Source organism: Cyprinus carpio, chromosome B5 (genome assembly GCF_018340385.1).
Source record: "Cyprinus carpio isolate SPL01 chromosome B5, ASM1834038v1, whole genome shotgun sequence".
NCBI lineage: Eukaryota > Metazoa > Chordata > Actinopteri > Cypriniformes > Cyprinidae > Cyprinus > Cyprinus carpio.
This window is the reverse complement of record NC_056601.1, coordinates 23,239,858-23,257,897: the sequence shown is the minus strand read 5'-3', so window position 1 is coordinate 23,257,897 and position 18,040 is coordinate 23,239,858. Positions and strand designations below refer to the sequence as shown.

At 36.8% G+C, this 18,040-nt stretch overlaps 4 protein-coding genes across 5 annotated transcripts; 2 read left to right on the top strand and 2 right to left on the bottom strand.

Moving 5' to 3' along the window:
* Window positions 1-422: 422 nt before the first annotated feature.
* si:dkey-71l1.1 (uncharacterized protein LOC569883 homolog) lies at window positions 423-7,993 on the bottom strand. 2 transcript variants are annotated; one of them, XM_042724958.1, is made up of 10 exons: window positions 7,739-7,993; window positions 7,214-7,393; window positions 7,055-7,122; window positions 6,829-6,921; window positions 5,715-5,816; window positions 5,283-5,388; window positions 3,899-4,021; window positions 3,674-3,750; window positions 3,492-3,594; window positions 423-1,452 (listed from the first exon to the last, which is right to left on the bottom strand). In XM_042724958.1, the coding sequence occupies exons 2-10, from the start codon at window positions 7,356-7,358 to the stop codon at window positions 1,313-1,315; spliced, it is 957 nt and encodes a 318-aa protein (XP_042580892.1). In that variant the 5' UTR covers window positions 7,359-7,393; window positions 7,739-7,993; the 3' UTR covers window positions 423-1,312. The 2 variants fall into 2 exon arrangements, with proteins under 2 accessions (XP_042580892.1, XP_018960010.1); XM_019104465.2 differs by having other exon boundaries at window positions 7,214-7,398; window positions 7,739-7,992.
* A 304-nt stretch (window positions 7,994-8,297) lies between these two features.
* Window positions 8,298-9,861, top strand: ufc1 (ubiquitin-fold modifier conjugating enzyme 1). The gene is made up of 6 exons (XM_042724959.1): window positions 8,298-8,571; window positions 8,767-8,834; window positions 8,925-8,988; window positions 9,076-9,152; window positions 9,318-9,408; window positions 9,520-9,861. The coding sequence occupies exons 1-6, from the start codon at window positions 8,449-8,451 to the stop codon at window positions 9,598-9,600; spliced, it is 504 nt and encodes a 167-aa protein (XP_042580893.1). The 5' UTR covers window positions 8,298-8,448; the 3' UTR covers window positions 9,601-9,861.
* A 676-nt stretch (window positions 9,862-10,537) lies between these two features.
* LOC109090645 (grass carp reovirus (GCRV)-induced gene 2p) lies at window positions 10,538-12,351 on the bottom strand. Its single transcript, XM_019104468.2, has 2 exons — window positions 12,059-12,351; window positions 10,538-11,512 (listed from the first exon to the last, which is right to left on the bottom strand). Exon 2 carries the CDS (start codon window positions 11,495-11,497, stop codon window positions 10,856-10,858), a length of 642 nt encoding a protein of 213 aa, XP_018960013.1. The 5' UTR covers window positions 11,498-11,512; window positions 12,059-12,351; the 3' UTR covers window positions 10,538-10,855.
* Window positions 12,352-12,781: 430 nt separating this feature from the next.
* fdxacb1 (ferredoxin-fold anticodon binding domain containing 1) lies at window positions 12,782-18,009 on the top strand. Its single transcript, XM_042724957.1, has 5 exons — window positions 12,782-13,649; window positions 14,007-14,163; window positions 14,336-14,539; window positions 14,675-14,833; window positions 15,560-18,009. The coding sequence occupies exons 1-5, from the start codon at window positions 13,409-13,411 to the stop codon at window positions 16,611-16,613; spliced, it is 1,815 nt and encodes a 604-aa protein (XP_042580891.1). The 5' UTR covers window positions 12,782-13,408; the 3' UTR covers window positions 16,614-18,009.
* Window positions 18,010-18,040: the final 31 nt, after the last annotated feature.

Below are 18,040 nucleotides of genomic sequence, written 5' to 3'. Positions count from 1 at the left end.
ATTGGAGATGGAGTGAAAGGGAATGGTGATATGTAATTTACAGTCAAGATTTTCTTCCTAAATCATATTTTGTTGGGACTATATAGAGTTCCCTTTAGGAATATTTGTTGGGAATACAGTATCCTTATAATATGTAAGGATACAGACACTTTGCATGTGCCTATATAACCTTAATGTCTAGAAGTGCAAGTGTTTTTCATAAGTTAGTTTGAGGCTGGATCACCTACTTATTTCTAAAACCTTTGGAAGTGTGTATAACTTGTGTAAATGCAATATAAAACTTTTTTTTAATGATCCTGTATCTAAGATAGACTTTCTCACGAACACTCAGTTTCAAAATTCCTCAAAAAACATCCAATTACAGAGTTCCTATATCATAACGTTGTGAGACAGGTGATTGGGAAATCTGACAGAACACATCCATTTACTCACTGCTTTATTTACAGCAGCTCTTTATAATGATATCAAGATTTGACCTGAAGCCAAAAGTATCTACAATACTTCTGACCCTTGGATACAGTCAGGGCATTTGAAATATAGCAAAAACCGATGAGAGCATGGTAAAAGTTTCCAAGACAGTTTGAATGTGTCCTTCATATAACAAAAATTAAAGCTGAAATCTGTCAGTTTTAATAAAAATCAACCCCGAAACATAAAAGATGAATCACCCCAAAACAGTCTCATTAATCACATGGCCAGCATTCAAACGGCAGCCAAATTTCAATTCTCACTTCACCTTAGTGCTTAATCTTAAGTATAAACAGTTTAGTAATTTACGGGAATGACAATCGCATTTTACAATGTTAATTTAGTGACAATTGCATTTACCAACATGCTGTATGCACAGAATCAAACTGAACAGCTGTTAAAGACACATTTAAACTTGCATCAGAGATGTGCCAAATTCTGTGTATGTTCAGTGAATTATATTTGGAGTTTGCTACAAAAAATAGACTTTTAATAGAGAAGTCACAGGAAGTTGAAACTATATATTCATTTGTGTGGTCTCCTCCAACAGTTGCAGAAGTTGCCATCTTCTTCTTAAGTGCGACAATCTTTGAATATTTATCTCAGTTTACATTGGGGCCAATATAAGACCAAATCCTTGGTACAGGATGGAGCCAACATAGAGGGCACATTCCCGGTCTTTTTCAGCCCTCATTCCTGCTTGCCATGAACTGCAAGATTGTCCAGTATGGCAAAGAGGGCTTTGATTAGTTGTTCTGTCCATTGTTTGTGGTGGACCAGTGTCTTTGGGCAGACATGAAGTCCCCAGTCCTGAGCGGTGCCTCTTTTAAGTTAGGTTTCGTATCTAACCAACGTTGACCCCAAGACCGACCTGTAACTTGTCTGCTCTGTGGTTGACAAAGGCACCCATGATCAATGTGGCAGGAAGGGGGTAAAGCCGCTTTTCCAGAACTCCTCCAATGATACAGCGGCTGTCCAACATTCCTAAAAAAAACATCAAAATGATCCACAGAGATAATGAGTTTAATGTTAATCCTAAATTGAATCATTCTGTTACATACGTTACCCTATAGTGAAAAATAATTATACTAAAATATATTTGAAATACATAAATACATTTATTTTGTGCAAAGTATACTACAAATACATTTACATATTTATGTACTTAATAAAAAATACCCTGCAATTGAACCTTTATACGGTGACATGTTCGGTTCACTTAATTTTGTCATGGCCATGTGTGAGTGTGTCACATAACATCCCCTTTAACTCCTGATGATGGACCCCTGACAGTAGAAAAATTTTTTTTTATGGCAGCGGCTATATAGCGATAGAGGCTATTTACACGAAGTGCAAGTAGCAATAGATGCTATTTACACTAAGTGAAAAAAGCATATTTTCTTAGCGATAGATGCTATTTACACTAAGTGCAAATAGCAGCATTTTTTAGTGATATGCTATTTACACTAAGTGCAAATAGCTATAGATTCTATTTACACTATGTTAAAATAGCAGGATTTTCTGCTATGTATTTTACTTATTCCAAATAGTGGCAATTATCTGCACATCAGTATTGTAGTACATTATAAAACAGTATGCAATAACTTATTGAGTGTAAATTTTAATTCAAATTATTAAATGGATGCCACCTTGCTGGGAAAATAAAGCCCTCCCTAGACCTACCCTTACCCTACCCGATACTTTATTTTCAACTTTTTGATTATTTACTTCATTTTCATTGAAAATAAATACTTTTCTGATTTTTGAAAAGGGAGAAAGAAAGTTTGCCAAAAGGTGGATTCAAATCTGGGTCGATCACTTCAAAATAAGTACAACACACGTTTTACCTGCCAACAAGGTGGGCTATTTGCACTTAGTGTAAGTAGACACACCGTTTTTTTATTCATTTTTATTTTCAAACAAATTTTAAACTTTTTTTTAGTTAGGTCATTTGAATATACATGTATGTATTTCTTAATATTACTGTTTGTATTATGTTTTTGTTTAAACTATGCAGCCTTAATTATGAGACTTCTTTCAAAAGCACTAAAAAAACCATACCCAGATTTTTGAACAGTAGTGTATAGAGTATGTTACCTTTTCTCGCTTGTTTAATTTAACTTATTTATAAATCAGTGATAAAAACAGTGCCAACCCACCCCGATTTCACAGACTTGAGGATTCTAGACTGCACTATTGCATAACATACAATCTCATGGTAAGTTCATGGTAAGTATATTTTAAAGTTTAATTGTTATTGCAAGGCCAAGATAAAGCCTGCAGCCTCTTTCATTTTCTATGCTGATTTTAGAGGGAAAATGTGTGTCATACTGTGGATTTAAACAAGGTTTGATTTAAATGGAATGTAGTAAACATTGACACAGCTCAGAGCAGAATGCAAACTACACAAGTGTTTAAAAAAAAATGCCAAGGGTGGAACATGTGAAGAGATTTGTTAATAAAAAGAGTTCTATTATAAGACGTAATTTGTCTCTGTATATTCTAATAAGATGTTTACTTCCTGAATGCTACTGGAACAGTCTAGAATGGAAAGTATGAAAAACAAAACACAAATTTGAGTATGAGTATTTGAGTGAATGGTTAAAATGAGTGTAAACTCAGTTTAGGCTGAAACTGGGGGTTTAATAATGTTTTGTGACCTATTTGGCTTAACGATACTAAGAATCATACAGAGCCCCAGACAAGACATGTGAGAATAAAAATATTTATATCATGGCCATGAATTAACAATTAGTTCCCACGACTTATTAATATGTCAGCACAATGTACTAATTTGTTACCTCGTTTTAAGTAAATTGTGAGCATTCTATGAACAGAACGGATTAGTAAATTATGCACACAATATATTTAAAATGAGGTAACATGATATAAATATTTTATTCTGCATGTCAATTCTGGGGCTCCGTAGAATAAATAAAAAACTGTGAAAACTGACATCAAAAAAGATTTCTCCGTTACTAATTTGTGATACATTACACAGTGAGTATATCTGCCCTCCTTACCTTTGAAGACCATTTTAGCTTCAGGAAGTTCCATCTGGTAACCAAAAGAAAAGGTTGTTTCCTGGGTCCTAGTGCTTGCCTCAAACTCCACTCCCACCTGAATCTGTGGAGATGAGTTACAGACCGCAGCATTACGAAACTATTACTGTGACATATCATCATATCCTTCAACATCATCATACCTGTTTATTTGCCCTGTGGTAGTAGCTGGCATGTGCACCTCCTTTACCAGCATTCAGTGTTGCAACCCAATTCGGCCCTAAGACAGAAAAGAAAGGACATTTGAGTCTCAAGTGCCTTTGAGAAACAGAAGAACATTGTACATACAAATAGGATTAATGACACTGAAGACGTAACTGTTTAGGATGACTTATACTGGTGTATAACAAACAGATGACCGCTCTAACCTGAGTACTGGCCTGCTAGGGTGAGTATGCCTCCTTCTTCTGCTCGACCTCGATGGTACACCAGCTCTCCCCCCAGAACCAGCTGCGGGGATACGCTTTGGAGAAAGTGTGCAACCATGATAACTGTCACAAAGAAAAACAAATGCACAAACAGATAACAACATTATAGGTGCAGTATGTGATATTGACAGCTAGCAGTTGAACTACAGTCCGAATTCAAAATATTGGAGAGCATTGTTTCATCACATGTGTTGCCAGATTGAGGACATGCAACAGGAAGGAGCACAACAGATAATGAAAGGCAACAAGGCTTAAACTTTAAGTTAATTGCGTTTTAATATGCCTCTGACCATAGAGCTTTTTAGATGGATGGCGAGGCTTTTTTTTATGGTGGGGAGAATCTGTGATCTCTGATCCTATTCATATGCTAGCTTCCATGGCCTCGATATGCTGTATTTTCCACCAACTGGCAACCCGGGGTGTCGAAATACTATTGGATAAATTGGCAGTGGGTGGACACACATGGCCTGAAACAAAAACAGACATTCCGAAACAGAACCAGTGTTACTGTGTTTTTTTTTTTTTTTTTTGCAGAATTGGGCTACATTAACACTGTTGCAAGTTTTTTTTTTCCATGTCCTCAGATTTAACCAACCCAAATATGATGATATTTAGCCCCTAAAATTAGATTTTTACCAGGGGAACCCCACCAAAAAAACTTGTATTTTACCCCCGGAATGTGATTTTTACCGGAGGACCCCCCTCGAAACGCAATTGGGCTACTTTTGGACTAGTTTTGAGTAGCAATTGGGCGGGTTTTGTTGTGAAAACCTGGCAACCCTGCATAGAACACACATTTTAAAGTGGAATAACTTCGGAGAAACAAGTACAGTATGTGAACTTATCATGCTTCTCTGGCCTCTATTAACATCCCGTTTACAGACTCAGGCTTTATGTCATTTTCTTTATCACCGTCCCAATATTCCCAAAAATAATACGTTAAAAAATACAGTACAAAGACTGGAAAAATGTAATGTATTTTTGTACTATTTGTCTGTTTTTTTTGAGAGCTACTGTACTGGGACAGTGCTAAGCCCACTTCGTAAAAGGACATAACAGGACCCCTTTAACAGAAGCAGGCTGTCTTATGGAATTTAAAATGAATGCAGTGCCACTCAAGAAGCATTGAAATAATAACTTACAGCCTAAAACCATTTTCCTCAATGGGCAAACAGAACAATTCGTCAAAATGACATACAAAGACAACCAAAGAAAAACATGTTCTGCCTGTAAGGCATTGCTTTGTTGTAACAACTAATGCACATTCCTGTGACGTCTATAAATCAGTATGTCTTCTGTTATTGGGCGATACACACGATCATACCTGATTCCCTCAGAATGTCGGGGTTGGCCATAGTAACCGCTGCTGTGAAGTCACTACCTCGATACTCCGTCTCAAACTGCCATGTGGCAAACTGTGCCTGTTGAGTCTATTAAAGAATAAGCAGTCAGTCCACATAGTGTTCAGAAGTATTTATTTAAACCAGGGGTGCACGATAAATATTGGCCGATAATTAATGCGCATCTCGTCAGTAAAGCCGGTTCTTCGCTGATAATGAACGTGGATTTGCGCAGCTTGTCAGTTAACAATGGCTTTGTGTAGTAACAGCTGCTCTATGTGAAATCATGCACCCGATGGAATTTACAGCTGATTAGAGAACCGGTTTACTGACAAGATGCGCATGAATTATCGGCCGATATTTATCGTGCACCCCTAATTTAAACTAGTGCAATATCGCATATCACTGCTCCTTACCTGAAATACTGCTTTAGCTCTTATTTTCTCACTCAGATGGAACAAAGAGTGTGCATTTAAGCTGCCAGAGGAGTCCATTTCTCCAATAAGCATGGGTGAGCCCTTTATACACAGAACATCATTGGATTGATAACTTATCTAATACATGCCCAATTAAAAACACACTTCAAGACAATGTCCATTAGCTGAACAATATTATTTAAATGCCCTGATTACTGCTCATGAAGATTTGTTTGCCTGAACAGCTTTTGAAATGTGTTCCAAGAAACCTAGTAGCTTGTATTGCAGGTTTTAGTATTCAATCATTGCATAACATGCAGTAGGAGTCATAAACTATAAATAACTAATGCTTATGAGTATAGGATTATGTTAAATAAGTTAACCTAACTCATTCTTTGCAATTTGGTAAAAAAAAAAAAATAATAAAAAAAAGCCTCCAACATCCAAGTTATCCAGTAAGGCCAAAATAAGTCAATTTCATGTCCACATGAAGTGAAGGCATATTTCCAGAACAGCATCCTTTGTCACTTCAAAAACAACATTCCTATCAAACAATCATAATTGACACTTTTTTTTTCAATGTATTATTTTATTAGTTTGATATGTATACTATCGTATGCTTTTATACTCTACCATTCAAATAATTGGGTCGGTATATTATTTATTTTTTTTAAATTATTCCTTTCATTGACCAAAAGCATTAAGAAAGACTCTTATTTCAATAAATAAACGAATAATTTACTTTTCTGACATTTTTTCAGTTTTTTCTGTTCACTTCTTTTCCTTTTTTTTGGTATAAGCACCTAAAATAAAGTTTATTATCATTATTACTGTTTTCTTACATTCAAAACAAACCTACAGCTAATTTTCCTGTCAGTTTGTCCTGATTCTAAACTAAATCCATACCAAGTGCTGAATTTTTCAGTGTGACAGCAGCTTGTAAATTTCTAATGTAATTTCCAGCATAACCAAGTGAAAATGTCATGCAGCGGAATAACAGAACAACTACTTATGCCTCTGCCCAAATGTACTGTACTTCTTGGCAAAACATTTTGATAAGAATACTACAGAAATCCACTTGAACAGGAACAAATGCACTGTTTCAGATTCTTACCGTCTCTTTGCTGTCAGTGTCTGATTGTAGGTGTTCAGCATGAAAGCGATAACTGGATGGAGCAACAGCACTGAGGTGAAATGTGTGACTGACCTGAGGTGAGAATTAAACCACAAAAGCATCCATTAGTCCTTTGGGAAAATATAAAAATATACAGTTCTGAATAGTGATAAATTTCACTTAACTGTCCTAAACAGTGTCATAACTGCACCATATATGAACAAACCTTGAAAAAGCTGCTGAGGGTCTTATTTATCACCAGTTTCACTCCTTCAGTCTGCTGTGGAAATACATCTAGATACACAAACATTTAAATGACATCAAACAGTCTAAGATGCTTCACTCTAATGGAACTTATGAAAATGCATACAAAATTAACAGATACCTTTACAGTTGCGATGCAAACCATCAAAGCTCCCTGGGTTAGGTAGCCGTCCATCTCTCCTATCCCACCGTGACAAGGGTCTGTCTTGTGGAAAAGGGGAGTTTTGGCGCCCTGGACGGGTTGACAAGGCCAGCACACTGCCCATGGGAACCCACAAGCCAAATGAGAGGACCTGATCTTCTGAACTGTGAGAGACAATAGTAATTTGACATGCTCATGTAATAATAATAATACACAACACTGGATCATGCATCCTTAAATATAAGAAATTACACTATTGGCCATATTATGCACATTTCACATAAATGGATACAAGGGATACAAGAAAAGAAATTAAATGATGGGGGAAAGTCTATAATTTTAAAATCTGCTAGTACACAAATCTACAGTGATGTTAATGAATAATCTGCACATTTATTAATGCATTTGAGCGCGTTATCAGGGATTAATAATTGCATCTGAACGATGGTCAATAATCACGCATTTGGGAATATTATGTTAGGCTTTTAAAGTCTGTCTACTTACGCTGAATAACTGTGGGCTGTGCAATTACTGTATGCAAAGGTTATATCCTGAAATCATACTAAAATGCAAGCTTTATGCATGCAGTGACCGCTGGAAGAGAGTAAGGTGAAAGGATGCTGAGGGATGTAATGACAACTCAACTACAGACTCCAGCAGCGGAACCAGCTGATCAGTGCGGTCATTTAAAGAAGAGCAGCTATGAAACAGTTCCGTGCAGAAACACACTGCTGCTCATTCGCACACCCGTGAAAACACGACCTGCGACTGACGAATATAAACATATTCGGAACGTCAACATATGATATTTTTCATATATAATAACTGTTAGCCTCTTTTAATAACAAACTTCACCTTAAATAAAAGATTGTGACGTCACTGGGCACATTTATTTGGGTTCCTCCTGTGAGTCAACTAGTGACGAGAGGTCTGACTCGTTTTCGCGACTTGGTTCTTTTGAACTGTTCATTTTAATGAACCGATTCACGTCATGGCGTGATCCCTGACATCCCACGTTTCAATAAAGCCATCTGTATGCGCATATCGCTGTTTATAACGTGTGTTTATAGAACTGTCATAGAATTTAACATGCAAACATATGAGGTATTATGCTTTTTGTCCACTTCAAACGGTCTTTTCTACTATAAGCTCACTCAACGAGACGGTACACTAAAAAGATCCGACTCTCTGCGAATCGGACATAGCTAGTCAACATGGCAGATGAAGCCACTAGGAAGGCAGTTTCTGAAATACCGCTTTTAAAAACAAATTCAGGACCAAGAGATAAAGAACTATGGGTTCAGAGACTTCGAGAAGAATATTTGGCTCTCATAAAGGTGAGTTGTAGCAAAAGTATCAGGGAGCTAACATTATGCTAGCTGTATGAATGAATAACCATACGTGTCATACTGAGTTGAAAGAGTTTAGTCTTATTGACGCTGACAGCCCTTTAGTATTGTTTACAAACTAAATATATGAACTGAATATAACAAAATATACGCGCTTCTTAAAATAATAGCGTTGTTTTGCAGTATGTTGAAAATAACAAAGCAGCTGACAATGACTGGTTCCGTCTAGAGTCCAACAAAGAGGGCACAAGGTCAGTTTTTTTGTTGCTAGTTCTTCTTTTATGAGTAATAATATTTTCATTAACGCCTTAGAGTTGTATAAATACGTATTTTCTGTGTAGGTGGTTTGGAAAATGCTGGTATATTCACGAGCTTCTCAAATATGAATTTGACATGGAATTTGATGTAAGATATTTTGAATTCCATTATATTTAACTTCATTTTGTATTTTGTTAAAGTCCAGAGTAATTATCTTTTTATCCTAATGTCCAGATTCCAGTTACATATCCTGCCACAGCACCTGAAGTGGCTATTCCAGAGTTAGATGGGAAGACAGCGAAGATGTACAGGTTTGCTCCATATGTTAATACATATATATATATATATATATATATATATATATATATATATATATATATATATATATATATATTTTATCACAATTTAATATACATATATATATATTTTTTTTATAATGTACCTAAATTATTTTAAAAACCCATCTTTTGTCATAGAGGTGGAAAAATTTGCCTGACAGATCACTTCAAGCCACTGTGGGCAAGGAATGTCCCAAAGTTTGGTCTGGCTCATCTCATGGCTTTGGGAGTAAGTTATGTTGCATGTCTAAAATCAAAAGTATTCTGTCATTCATTTCCTAAAAGGGATGCTTTGACATTATTGCGTTTCAAATTAATAGCTAATCTCTGTTCTTTCCTGCTTGGACCATGGCTTGCAGTTGAGATTCCAGACCTCATTGCAAAAGGCATAATTCAACATAAAGAGCAGCAGAACAGCTGAAAACAGTAGCAGCCTTTGCATTTCACTATGTCTTACTGATGCAAACACAACTGGCAGTTTTAACAACAGTGGCTTGCTTTCCCTGTGGTTTCAAATTTTTTGTTTGCAACCTCACAGAAACTGTGTACTTCACATTCATATTTGTACATAGATCTGTTTTTATTTTAAACTGTATATCATAGTGGTTCAGTATTGGCAAGGTTTATAATACCTTTCCAATTGAATATGTATGTTTTTCATCAGTAAAGCTTGGCAAATAAACGTGGGACTGTTTTAATTGTAAGAATTGGGTACACCTCACGAGGATTTAAAATTAAAAGTAGAAACTATGCAAGATTATTTTTTTCTCAGCTGGAAATGTTTCTTTGGTAACAGCTTTTTTAAAAATTAAGTACTATAAGATTTTTTTTTTTTAATTAATTAATTGTGAAATAGGTTTCTAATTTGTAAATTATTTAAATCTAATGTGTCTTTTAAATCTCAGTGACAGAAAGTTACTGGGCCTCAGTGCAGTTGCTCCAGGGTGTTAATAAATCAAGAATTTAAATATTAATATTATGTAATGTATCTGTACTTCATTTTTTAATAAAAATTGGAGATAAATCTTAATTCATTTAAAAGTATAAAAATATACATTCAAAATATATTTGCGCAGCCACACAGTTTGGTGAAAAGAATCTTGTCACTCCATCTTGTAAGCTGAATGCTTGAATATCTTATGAAATCGAATCTGTTTTTTTTTCGTGATGTGATTGTGAACAGGACGAAAAAGTAGGTTAACATTATGCTATCATGAAATATATCTGCATGCCTATAAAAAGCAACTAACCATAGCAAACATTCCTAGAGGTTCTGCAAATGAAATCCTCTTTACTTTTGCATATGTAATAAGATCAGGAATAGATTGATTCATATACTGTACACTGACTACCTGAAATGACTTAAGGTGACAGGCTCTTTTTATTGAATGTTTAAAACATTTAAAAAATTCCAGATTGATCGAAAAAATCTCTTCAAAAGTCCTAGATCATTCACAGCCATATGTGATCATATACATTTCAATTCTAAATATATAAATGTCAAAGATAATTGTGTCACTGAGAACTATGAGGAAAGTAAACAAACGTGTATGCACAGAAAAAGTAGCTTTCAATTCAGCTTCAAGCATCATGCATTGACTCATGTCAACAAACCAGTCCAAAAACCTGAAGAGCTTCCTGAATGATGCATGTGTCATGATTTCCTGGTAACTTTCTTAACTGCACACATGTTTGGTCAGGAGAGCGCAGATAGTCTCTCCACACCCCCAGCATGACTGTACACTATGAGCAGGCCCTAGCTTGAACTTGCACACTGTACAAGTACCTGAGGTGTTCGAATTTGATGGCCCCTTCTTGTTTTGAGCAATGAGCTGTTTGAGTTCATTTAAGATTGTCGTGTTGGGTGCAAGAGCGATATCTGTGACCTCGATACGCTGTGGGTCATAGACGCAGTCCTCTTCTAGACCGCTAGGCACAGATTTCATGCCACAGTTCGGAGGCACCCAGGCAGTGTCATAGCCCTGACTATGCCAGGTCTTCTGTAGAGGATGGTTGTCCTTATCAATTCTTTTGACTTTTCCACAGTCAACGCTTAATTTAAGCACTATTCTGTCAGTAGGTAGGGATTTCAGAGGATAGCGCTCTGCTTTCTTCTGGTCACGGCTCACATAAACTCCAGGTCCCAGCATTCCATCTGCTGATTGTCTAAAGCCTGTTGTTATGATCAGACGAGCTTTTTGAACAGTGGTGCCGTGATACATGGTGTAGAGACTGCCTGATTTGGGTGCCTGGTCTGCCTGAAGATGACGATCTTCATCAAAGAATGCTTCCCAGCCATAGAACGGGATGGATGCCATCCTTTTTGGTATCTCCTGTGGATTAAATGTAACCAAAATATAATATTCACTACCAGGAAATGTTTAGATCTGCTCGAACTTTATTGATATTTTACATATTTTAGAATACTAGTCCTGTCATCAAAACCATGACTAAAAATGTTAAACCAATCAAAACGATATTTTAGCTTCTTCACTGTGTCTAAACTACAACATCTACCCGGTCTAAAATGAAAACTTACTGTTCCAAAGAAATTGGTAAGGAAAATTATTTCTAATTTCATTAGTCATAATTTCATTAATCATTTAGGCTATGCCAAACACATCAACATTTTCGAAATGAAACAGAAATAAAGTTTTTCCAAATCTTTCAAATGGTATGTACAGCCTGTTCTTTTGACTTTTGTTGTATAGTTCAAGTTTTGAAGTTTGAACTGAATTATGTGTAAACATTAACAATACGCCAGAACTTCCGCTTTATCGTTCCTGTAAAATACGTAATTTACATGTTTATCAACATATTGATTATGGCCTGTATTATTCTAAAGGAAAACTTTGTTGTTCTGAAGGAAACAAACTTACCTTAAAATTCTTCTTGCAAGGGAACAAGAAATGGCATGAAACTCCGCGTCCACTTTCAATTTCTTCTTAAACACGACTTCCTGGTGTGCTCATGAAGTGAAACAAATATTTATACGATATATTAAAATAGCGTTTTTTAACTTGAGTAATCAAGGATGTCAGAGAGTCTAGTTCATCGTGTATTTGTTTAATTCTTTAAAGCGGTCACACTTTTTAAAGGTAAAATAATATAATATGTCAATCAAACACTGTACACCCGCCCACTTCTGGTAGAATACACTTCATTAGCAAGAAGCACTCTTACGCATAATCGTGGTGACCAATAATGTTGCCATGCAGGCTTATTATAAGCGACTTGTTGCTTTTAAACATGAAGTCGGTCAATCACTAATAGCAGTTTCCCAAATACCTCTTCTGCACCAAAGATTAATTCCAATACGTAGATCTATTCACGGTTCACTGATTCATGATTTAGATGACCAATAGTTTATAAATCTATAAAAACTACGGAATACTTCAGTGTGACTATTCTTAGCGTCCTGGAAACACAATGTGTCTCTTTTGCGGCCTCTACAAGATAATATAATTATTTCAATTAAACTTTCAATGAAACTCTATATTACATGTTTATTTATTTAATAAGAAACCATTACATTTATTGTTAATTCGATTTTTAATCTCAATACTCATTTTGGTATATCAACACGCTTTTTTCTGGTAAGATCTGGCAACACAGCCACTGCGTGCTAACATATGGGGGGAAACTGAAACGTGGTTTGGTTCTAAAATATTACATCTATTTTGAAAATGTACACAGTGCTGCTGGGAGAGAATTTCTCGTCATGATATCTTCATTGCATCGTTTTTTCTTCCGTCTTTCTTTTTACCGGACTGTTTATACAGGACAAAATACAATATTTATTTGACTAAACTGCGAAGTGGCCGTCGATCATAGTCTCGGGTGTTCTTGTTTACGGCGACAGAAGAGTCTGTTGTTGTTTTCCACTCTGCGGCATTCCCCGGGGAACCAAACTTCACCGCTGCTGCACGCTAGCGTATGATACTGACTGCACCTCTCTCTTTCTCTATTACACGTTCTTACGTAAACCTGCTTCTAAAACCCCAAACCTCTGGTGGTTCAAGTGCTGCGTTAGCTCCTAAACACGGGCATTACACGCAGTGGTATTTTAATTCGATTTCAAGCTGTATCGCGACAGCTGCCAGAGCGTCATTAGTCGTCATGGTGACATGCGGTCCAATGTTAATGCCGCAGTGTGTCCTGCCAGGCTTTGTTCTACACTCAGTTCAAGCTCGATAGTTGAAGGGACGCTGTAACCCTCGGTCAAATGTATGGGAAAGTTTAGTTCTCCTGCTAACGTGACAGCTTGCTGGGTTGTTTACTTGAATTTTTTGGAAATGTCCAAGACACGCGAAGTGCTACTTGTAGGGGAAGGCAACTTCTCTTTCTCGGCGGCTTTGAGCGAGAACGCAGGCGACGATGTCGGGGTGACCGCCACTTGCTTCCAGAGCGAGAACCAAACGTACAGACAGCAGGGAGCTGTCCTGAACATACAGCGACTCCGTGACAGAGGTCTGTCGTTAGGTTATTCTGCATTCTGCTAATGTTGTCTTGTGTGCATGTTTTTACTTTTGCGGTGCTTTCTTGTGTCTTTCTTGTCCTGTTTTCATGGTATCTGAAAGCTATTTGTTCGAGTTCATCCTAGCCACAGTTTAGTATCTGCTAATGTAAGCATTTTTCATGGATACATATTCTTCTTCCCACACATCAAGTATCATAGTCCTGAATTTGCATGCCTGCATCCGAGTCCATGAATTTACACATTTGGTTGCTATGAAACCACAGTCTATGTATGAAACTGCCAGGGAAGGTTAAAAGCCTCATTGAATTCTGGAGAGGCCTTGACTTCAATGCAAGCTCCCATTGCAGGATCAGTTGTTCTGTTCGAGGTGGACTGCACATGCCTAAAGGAGCACGAAGCCATTCAGGATCATCTTTTTGACTGCATTATCTTCAATTTCCCTCACTCTGGGCGTAAAAGTGGAGTAAAGAAGAACCGCATCCTGTTGGTGAAGTTTTTCCAAAAGTAAGTGTGACACTCTTGTGGCAACACGGTCTGAATTAAGGTGTTACATAAGCTTGACTTCAGGTGTTATATAATGTTAATACTGAGGGGATCAAGAGTTTCGAGGTCTTTTGATGTTTTGTGCATATTGCATGTGTGATGGATGGATGTTTTGGGTGTGTTTTTTTTCTAGTGCCGTTTCAGTACTGAAGGACAGTGGGGAAGTGCATGTCACCTTGTGCAATGGCCAAGGCGGCACTCCGTGTGACAGTCCAGTGAGAGAATGGCACAATAGTTGGCAGGTGGTTGCCATGGCAGCAGAAGCAGGGCTAATTCTCAGTGAAATCCGTCCTTTTGACTGTGAAATGTATCAAGGTTACAGATGTACTGGTTACAGGTAAACAGCTTTGGACAAGTGGACACAGTCCACTACGAAGTGATTTAAGATGGTGTTTAATTTGGACTTTTAATGGTCCTGTTACAGTTATGTAATGGCATTCAGTTTTGAATTCATCAAAAAAATTATTTTAAGGAGTCAAGACAAAGGTTTCCATGTAGAGGAAGCTCTGACCCACATCTTCACTCGGAGTCTCCCGCACACCATGCCAGAGAAACTGAAAATGGAGAAAACCATTGGGAAGGAGACAGTGTGTTTTGAGCTTCCGGCAGAGTTGAGTAATTATATCAACAGGTAAGTGGTAACTTTTTGCTGACTGGAAAACAGCAGCTCTAATGTCTCTTTATAAGAAATACATTACCTAGAAAGAAATGAGTGAATAATGACTTATGTTTTGGTCTGTTCCTCACATAAAGCTATATTAGTGCCCCAAAAGATTTAGCAGACAAGTCATATGAACTATTTTTATGTTACTCTTCTCTAGGACTGTAAACTTTAAAAATCATATTAAAATATATTTTAGGTTTTAGGGTTTTTATTTTATTTTGATAAAATGTTATAGAATTTTAATATTTATCGGTTTGTCATTTAACGGTTATCATTCAAACCTTGACCCAAACCAGGCCTAGATTCTTTTTTTTTTTTTTACTAAAGTCACACATTTTGAGGGTCAATACATGTTGACAGAATATCGTGTTTTGCATGAACTATTCTTTTAGTAAATTAACAGCCATTTAAAAACTAGAGGTAACTGCATGATCATGGCATTTATTGGTTATTTGTATGCTCAGCAGCAAACACTTCCTCAATCCCGTGTTCTCTGTGAATGGTGGCATTGTGAAGCTATGTCTTATCTGTTATCAGTCTTGTATTATATTATTCAAAAAAGATGGGCTTTCACGTATGGTACGTTTATCATTATGCTTATGCATCATGTATTTAAATGTATCAATTTAGTGGAATTTTTGCACATTATACAGTATATTTGATGCAGATTTCAAACCTTTCTTTCTGTGGTAGGGATTTCCTTGGTCAGCAGTCACATCATCCAGTGAAAACTGTCCAGGAGCAGTTACTTAGAGAGCTAAAGTCAATCTGCCCTGTGTGCACTATGAATGAAGACTTCCCAGAACTGATAAGCTGCCTACCAGAAACACCAGAGGCATGTGACTCCACTCTGACCCAGTCAGAGGTCTATTGGATTAAACCTACTGACACCTATATATTTGACCAAAGTGAAAATGAGCAAAACGACTGCGAGTCTATGGATGACCAACAAAGCTTTACTGGCAGCTATGCACTTCGACCGTCTCTGTTGTTGCATGTCCAAGAGATCACCCAGAATGAAGACTTCAGTCCTGGTACTCTTCACGCAGTCAGTGGCCTGGTTTTTCAGAGAGTGCCCATCTCCCGGAGCCATTCTCCTGCCTTTCACCAGCTTCTGTTGGTGGGAATGTTCCCTGCAGAATCCCATCCTGTCCAGTGCTTCCAAGATTGTTTGGAGTCACTACTTGCTTCTTATGGCGTCTCCTTTGAGGAGGCACAAACAGGCCTAGAGCCGCAAGTGTGGATGAATTCAAAGATGCTTTCCAAGTTTGGGCGGATCGCGTATCTGCCTTCCTTTTCCTCAGCCCTTGATGAAGGTTTGCAGTTAATCGCGGTCTCAATAAACTTGGATCATTTAGCTACCCTGATTTTTGGCATTTCTGATTGGCGCTTACTTTGGAGCGCCGATCCTCGGTTTCTTAAACAATTCGAGCTCAATCCACTTGGACCTTTCAGTCCTTTCTCCCTTTACCCTCCAAGCTACTTGCATGATATCAGTTTCTGGATGGAACCAGAAAGCTATGATGAACTGGACTTCCATGCACTTGTGAGAGAGGCATCTTGCGGTGCTGTTAAGGATATGGCATTAGTGGATCGCTTCAGACACCCACACATGGGTCATGCAAGCCTCTGCTATAGGCTGACCTATCAGCTGCCGGATCGGGCGCTCTCACACAGCCAGGCATTGGGACTGCAGAATCAGCTGCGGAGACTGTTACCCCTGCGTCTGCAGGTCACGCTGAGGTGATTGAAGAGGCTTTGGCGACAGTGGATCAAACTGATAAATAATCTCAGATTTAAATTTTTAATGATGAAGGTTTCCCTTTATAGAGCGAAAGCTGGTCTGTTTATTTTGACTGATTTGTTCTGCAGTTTTTTATAAATAAAAGAGAGGTTAAATTTTAGCAAATACAATGGGTGTTATTCCCATTTGTTTAAAACTGACATATCAACTTATTTGAACTAAAGGGATTTTTTGTTGCCATGTTTGAAATCCTATCATGTTTACATAATGCTTGTTACGCTAATTAATCAAAATTTTACATTATATATATTGTGGGTTTATATATAAGTTATCCAAGAAATGTTTACTGATTTCAGTAGGACTGTGTTACCTTTCCTTGTTGTTTAGTACTTTGCAATGAGGAAAAAAAATGAAAATATTATAAATTGCATTCTCTCCTATGTGAAATTGATTATGCATGTTTAGGGATGGATTCAGTTAAGAAACTTAGAGATGTAATTATCGATGCTCAACTGCAAATCATTTCATCTGATACATTTTTTTAAAAATGAAAAAATATTTTTCTATTTTCTTTGTATGGCACATAATGTGTGTTTACATTATCTCTGAAGCTGCATTTGATACTGTGATATTTCTGGAATATCTGTGATTATGTTTATGATCATGACTGTAAATTGCTATATGTTATTTATGCTATATATGCTGTATGTTAACATAACATATGCTATATGTTATTTCAGTTATTGCTATATACTGAAGGGTGAAGTGTGTCATTTTTCAGACAAATTGAATTGCAAAAATAATGGCTATTGCCACACACAGATTACCCGAAAACTCGCCTGTTTTCCATTATTATTTTGATCAAAAAGTGTTGTATTGGTTGGGATGCTCAAATTGCTGGTATAACCTGCTCATTAAGCCCAAAAGAGGTAAACATTCCATCCCTGGTCCTTTTTGAACCTGTAAAGACTCAATCAATAACACATGATAAGACAGTGAAAAATGGTAATTATTTCTAAATTAACTCATTTTGTTCACAACTTGTTTAACATGATTTAGCTAAAAACATACCAGCTAATCAATACAAATTAAGCCTTATGGGTTAAATCAGGTCTTTAAATGAACAAATGCAGGTTACTTTACAGTGTATCATCATGGCATATGAATATTCAAACCATTCAGTACCATATTATTGCCATCTGATAGCACACCATGAGTGTACCATAGTACAATGGTGTAAGAAGGTTGATAACAATATTATAATGATATAACAATACTTACATAAACCATTAACAAGATTAGTTGTTATTTGACTTAAATATGTGCAAAATGTACTGAATGAGAAAAGATGAGAAAATTGTGTTATGAAATGTGTTAAAACACTTCAATGGTTAGCAGCAGGGTTATTATAGTGTAAAAAGAAAATTGTT

Bases quoted from the DNA above. Each gene is read 5' to 3' on its own strand.
- fdxacb1 (XM_042724957.1), top strand. From the start codon at position 13,409: ATGGGAAAGTTTAGTTCTCCTGCTAACGTGACAGCTTGCTGGGTTGTT. The intron at 13,650-14,006 runs GTCTGTCGTTAG...CTCCCATTGCAG, and splicing joins ACAGCGACTCCGTGACAGAG to GATCAGTTGTTCTGTTCGAG. The intron at 14,164-14,335 runs GTAAGTGTGACA...TTTTTTTTCTAG, and splicing joins TTGGTGAAGTTTTTCCAAAA to TGCCGTTTCAGTACTGAAGG.
- LOC109090645 (XM_019104468.2), bottom strand. From the start codon at position 11,497: ATGGCATCCATCCCGTTCTATGGCTGGGAAGCATTCTTTGATGAAGAT.
- ufc1 (XM_042724959.1), top strand. From the start codon at position 8,449: ATGGCAGATGAAGCCACTAGGAAGGCAGTTTCTGAAATACCGCTTTTA. The intron at 8,835-8,924 runs GTCAGTTTTTTT...TTTTCTGTGTAG, and splicing joins TCCAACAAAGAGGGCACAAG to GTGGTTTGGAAAATGCTGGT. The intron at 9,153-9,317 runs GTTTGCTCCATA...CTTTTGTCATAG, and splicing joins AAGACAGCGAAGATGTACAG to AGGTGGAAAAATTTGCCTGA.
- si:dkey-71l1.1 (XM_042724958.1), bottom strand. From the start codon at position 7,358: ATGGGCAGTGTGCTGGCCTTGTCAACCCGTCCAGGGCGCCAAAACTCC. The intron at 7,123-7,213 runs GTATCTGTTAAT...TTGTGTATCTAG, and splicing joins TTTGCATCGCAACTGTAAAG to ATGTATTTCCACAGCAGACT. The intron at 3,751-3,898 runs GTTAGAGCGGTC...TTTCTGTCTTAG, and splicing joins CCTAGCAGGCCAGTACTCAG to GGCCGAATTGGGTTGCAACA.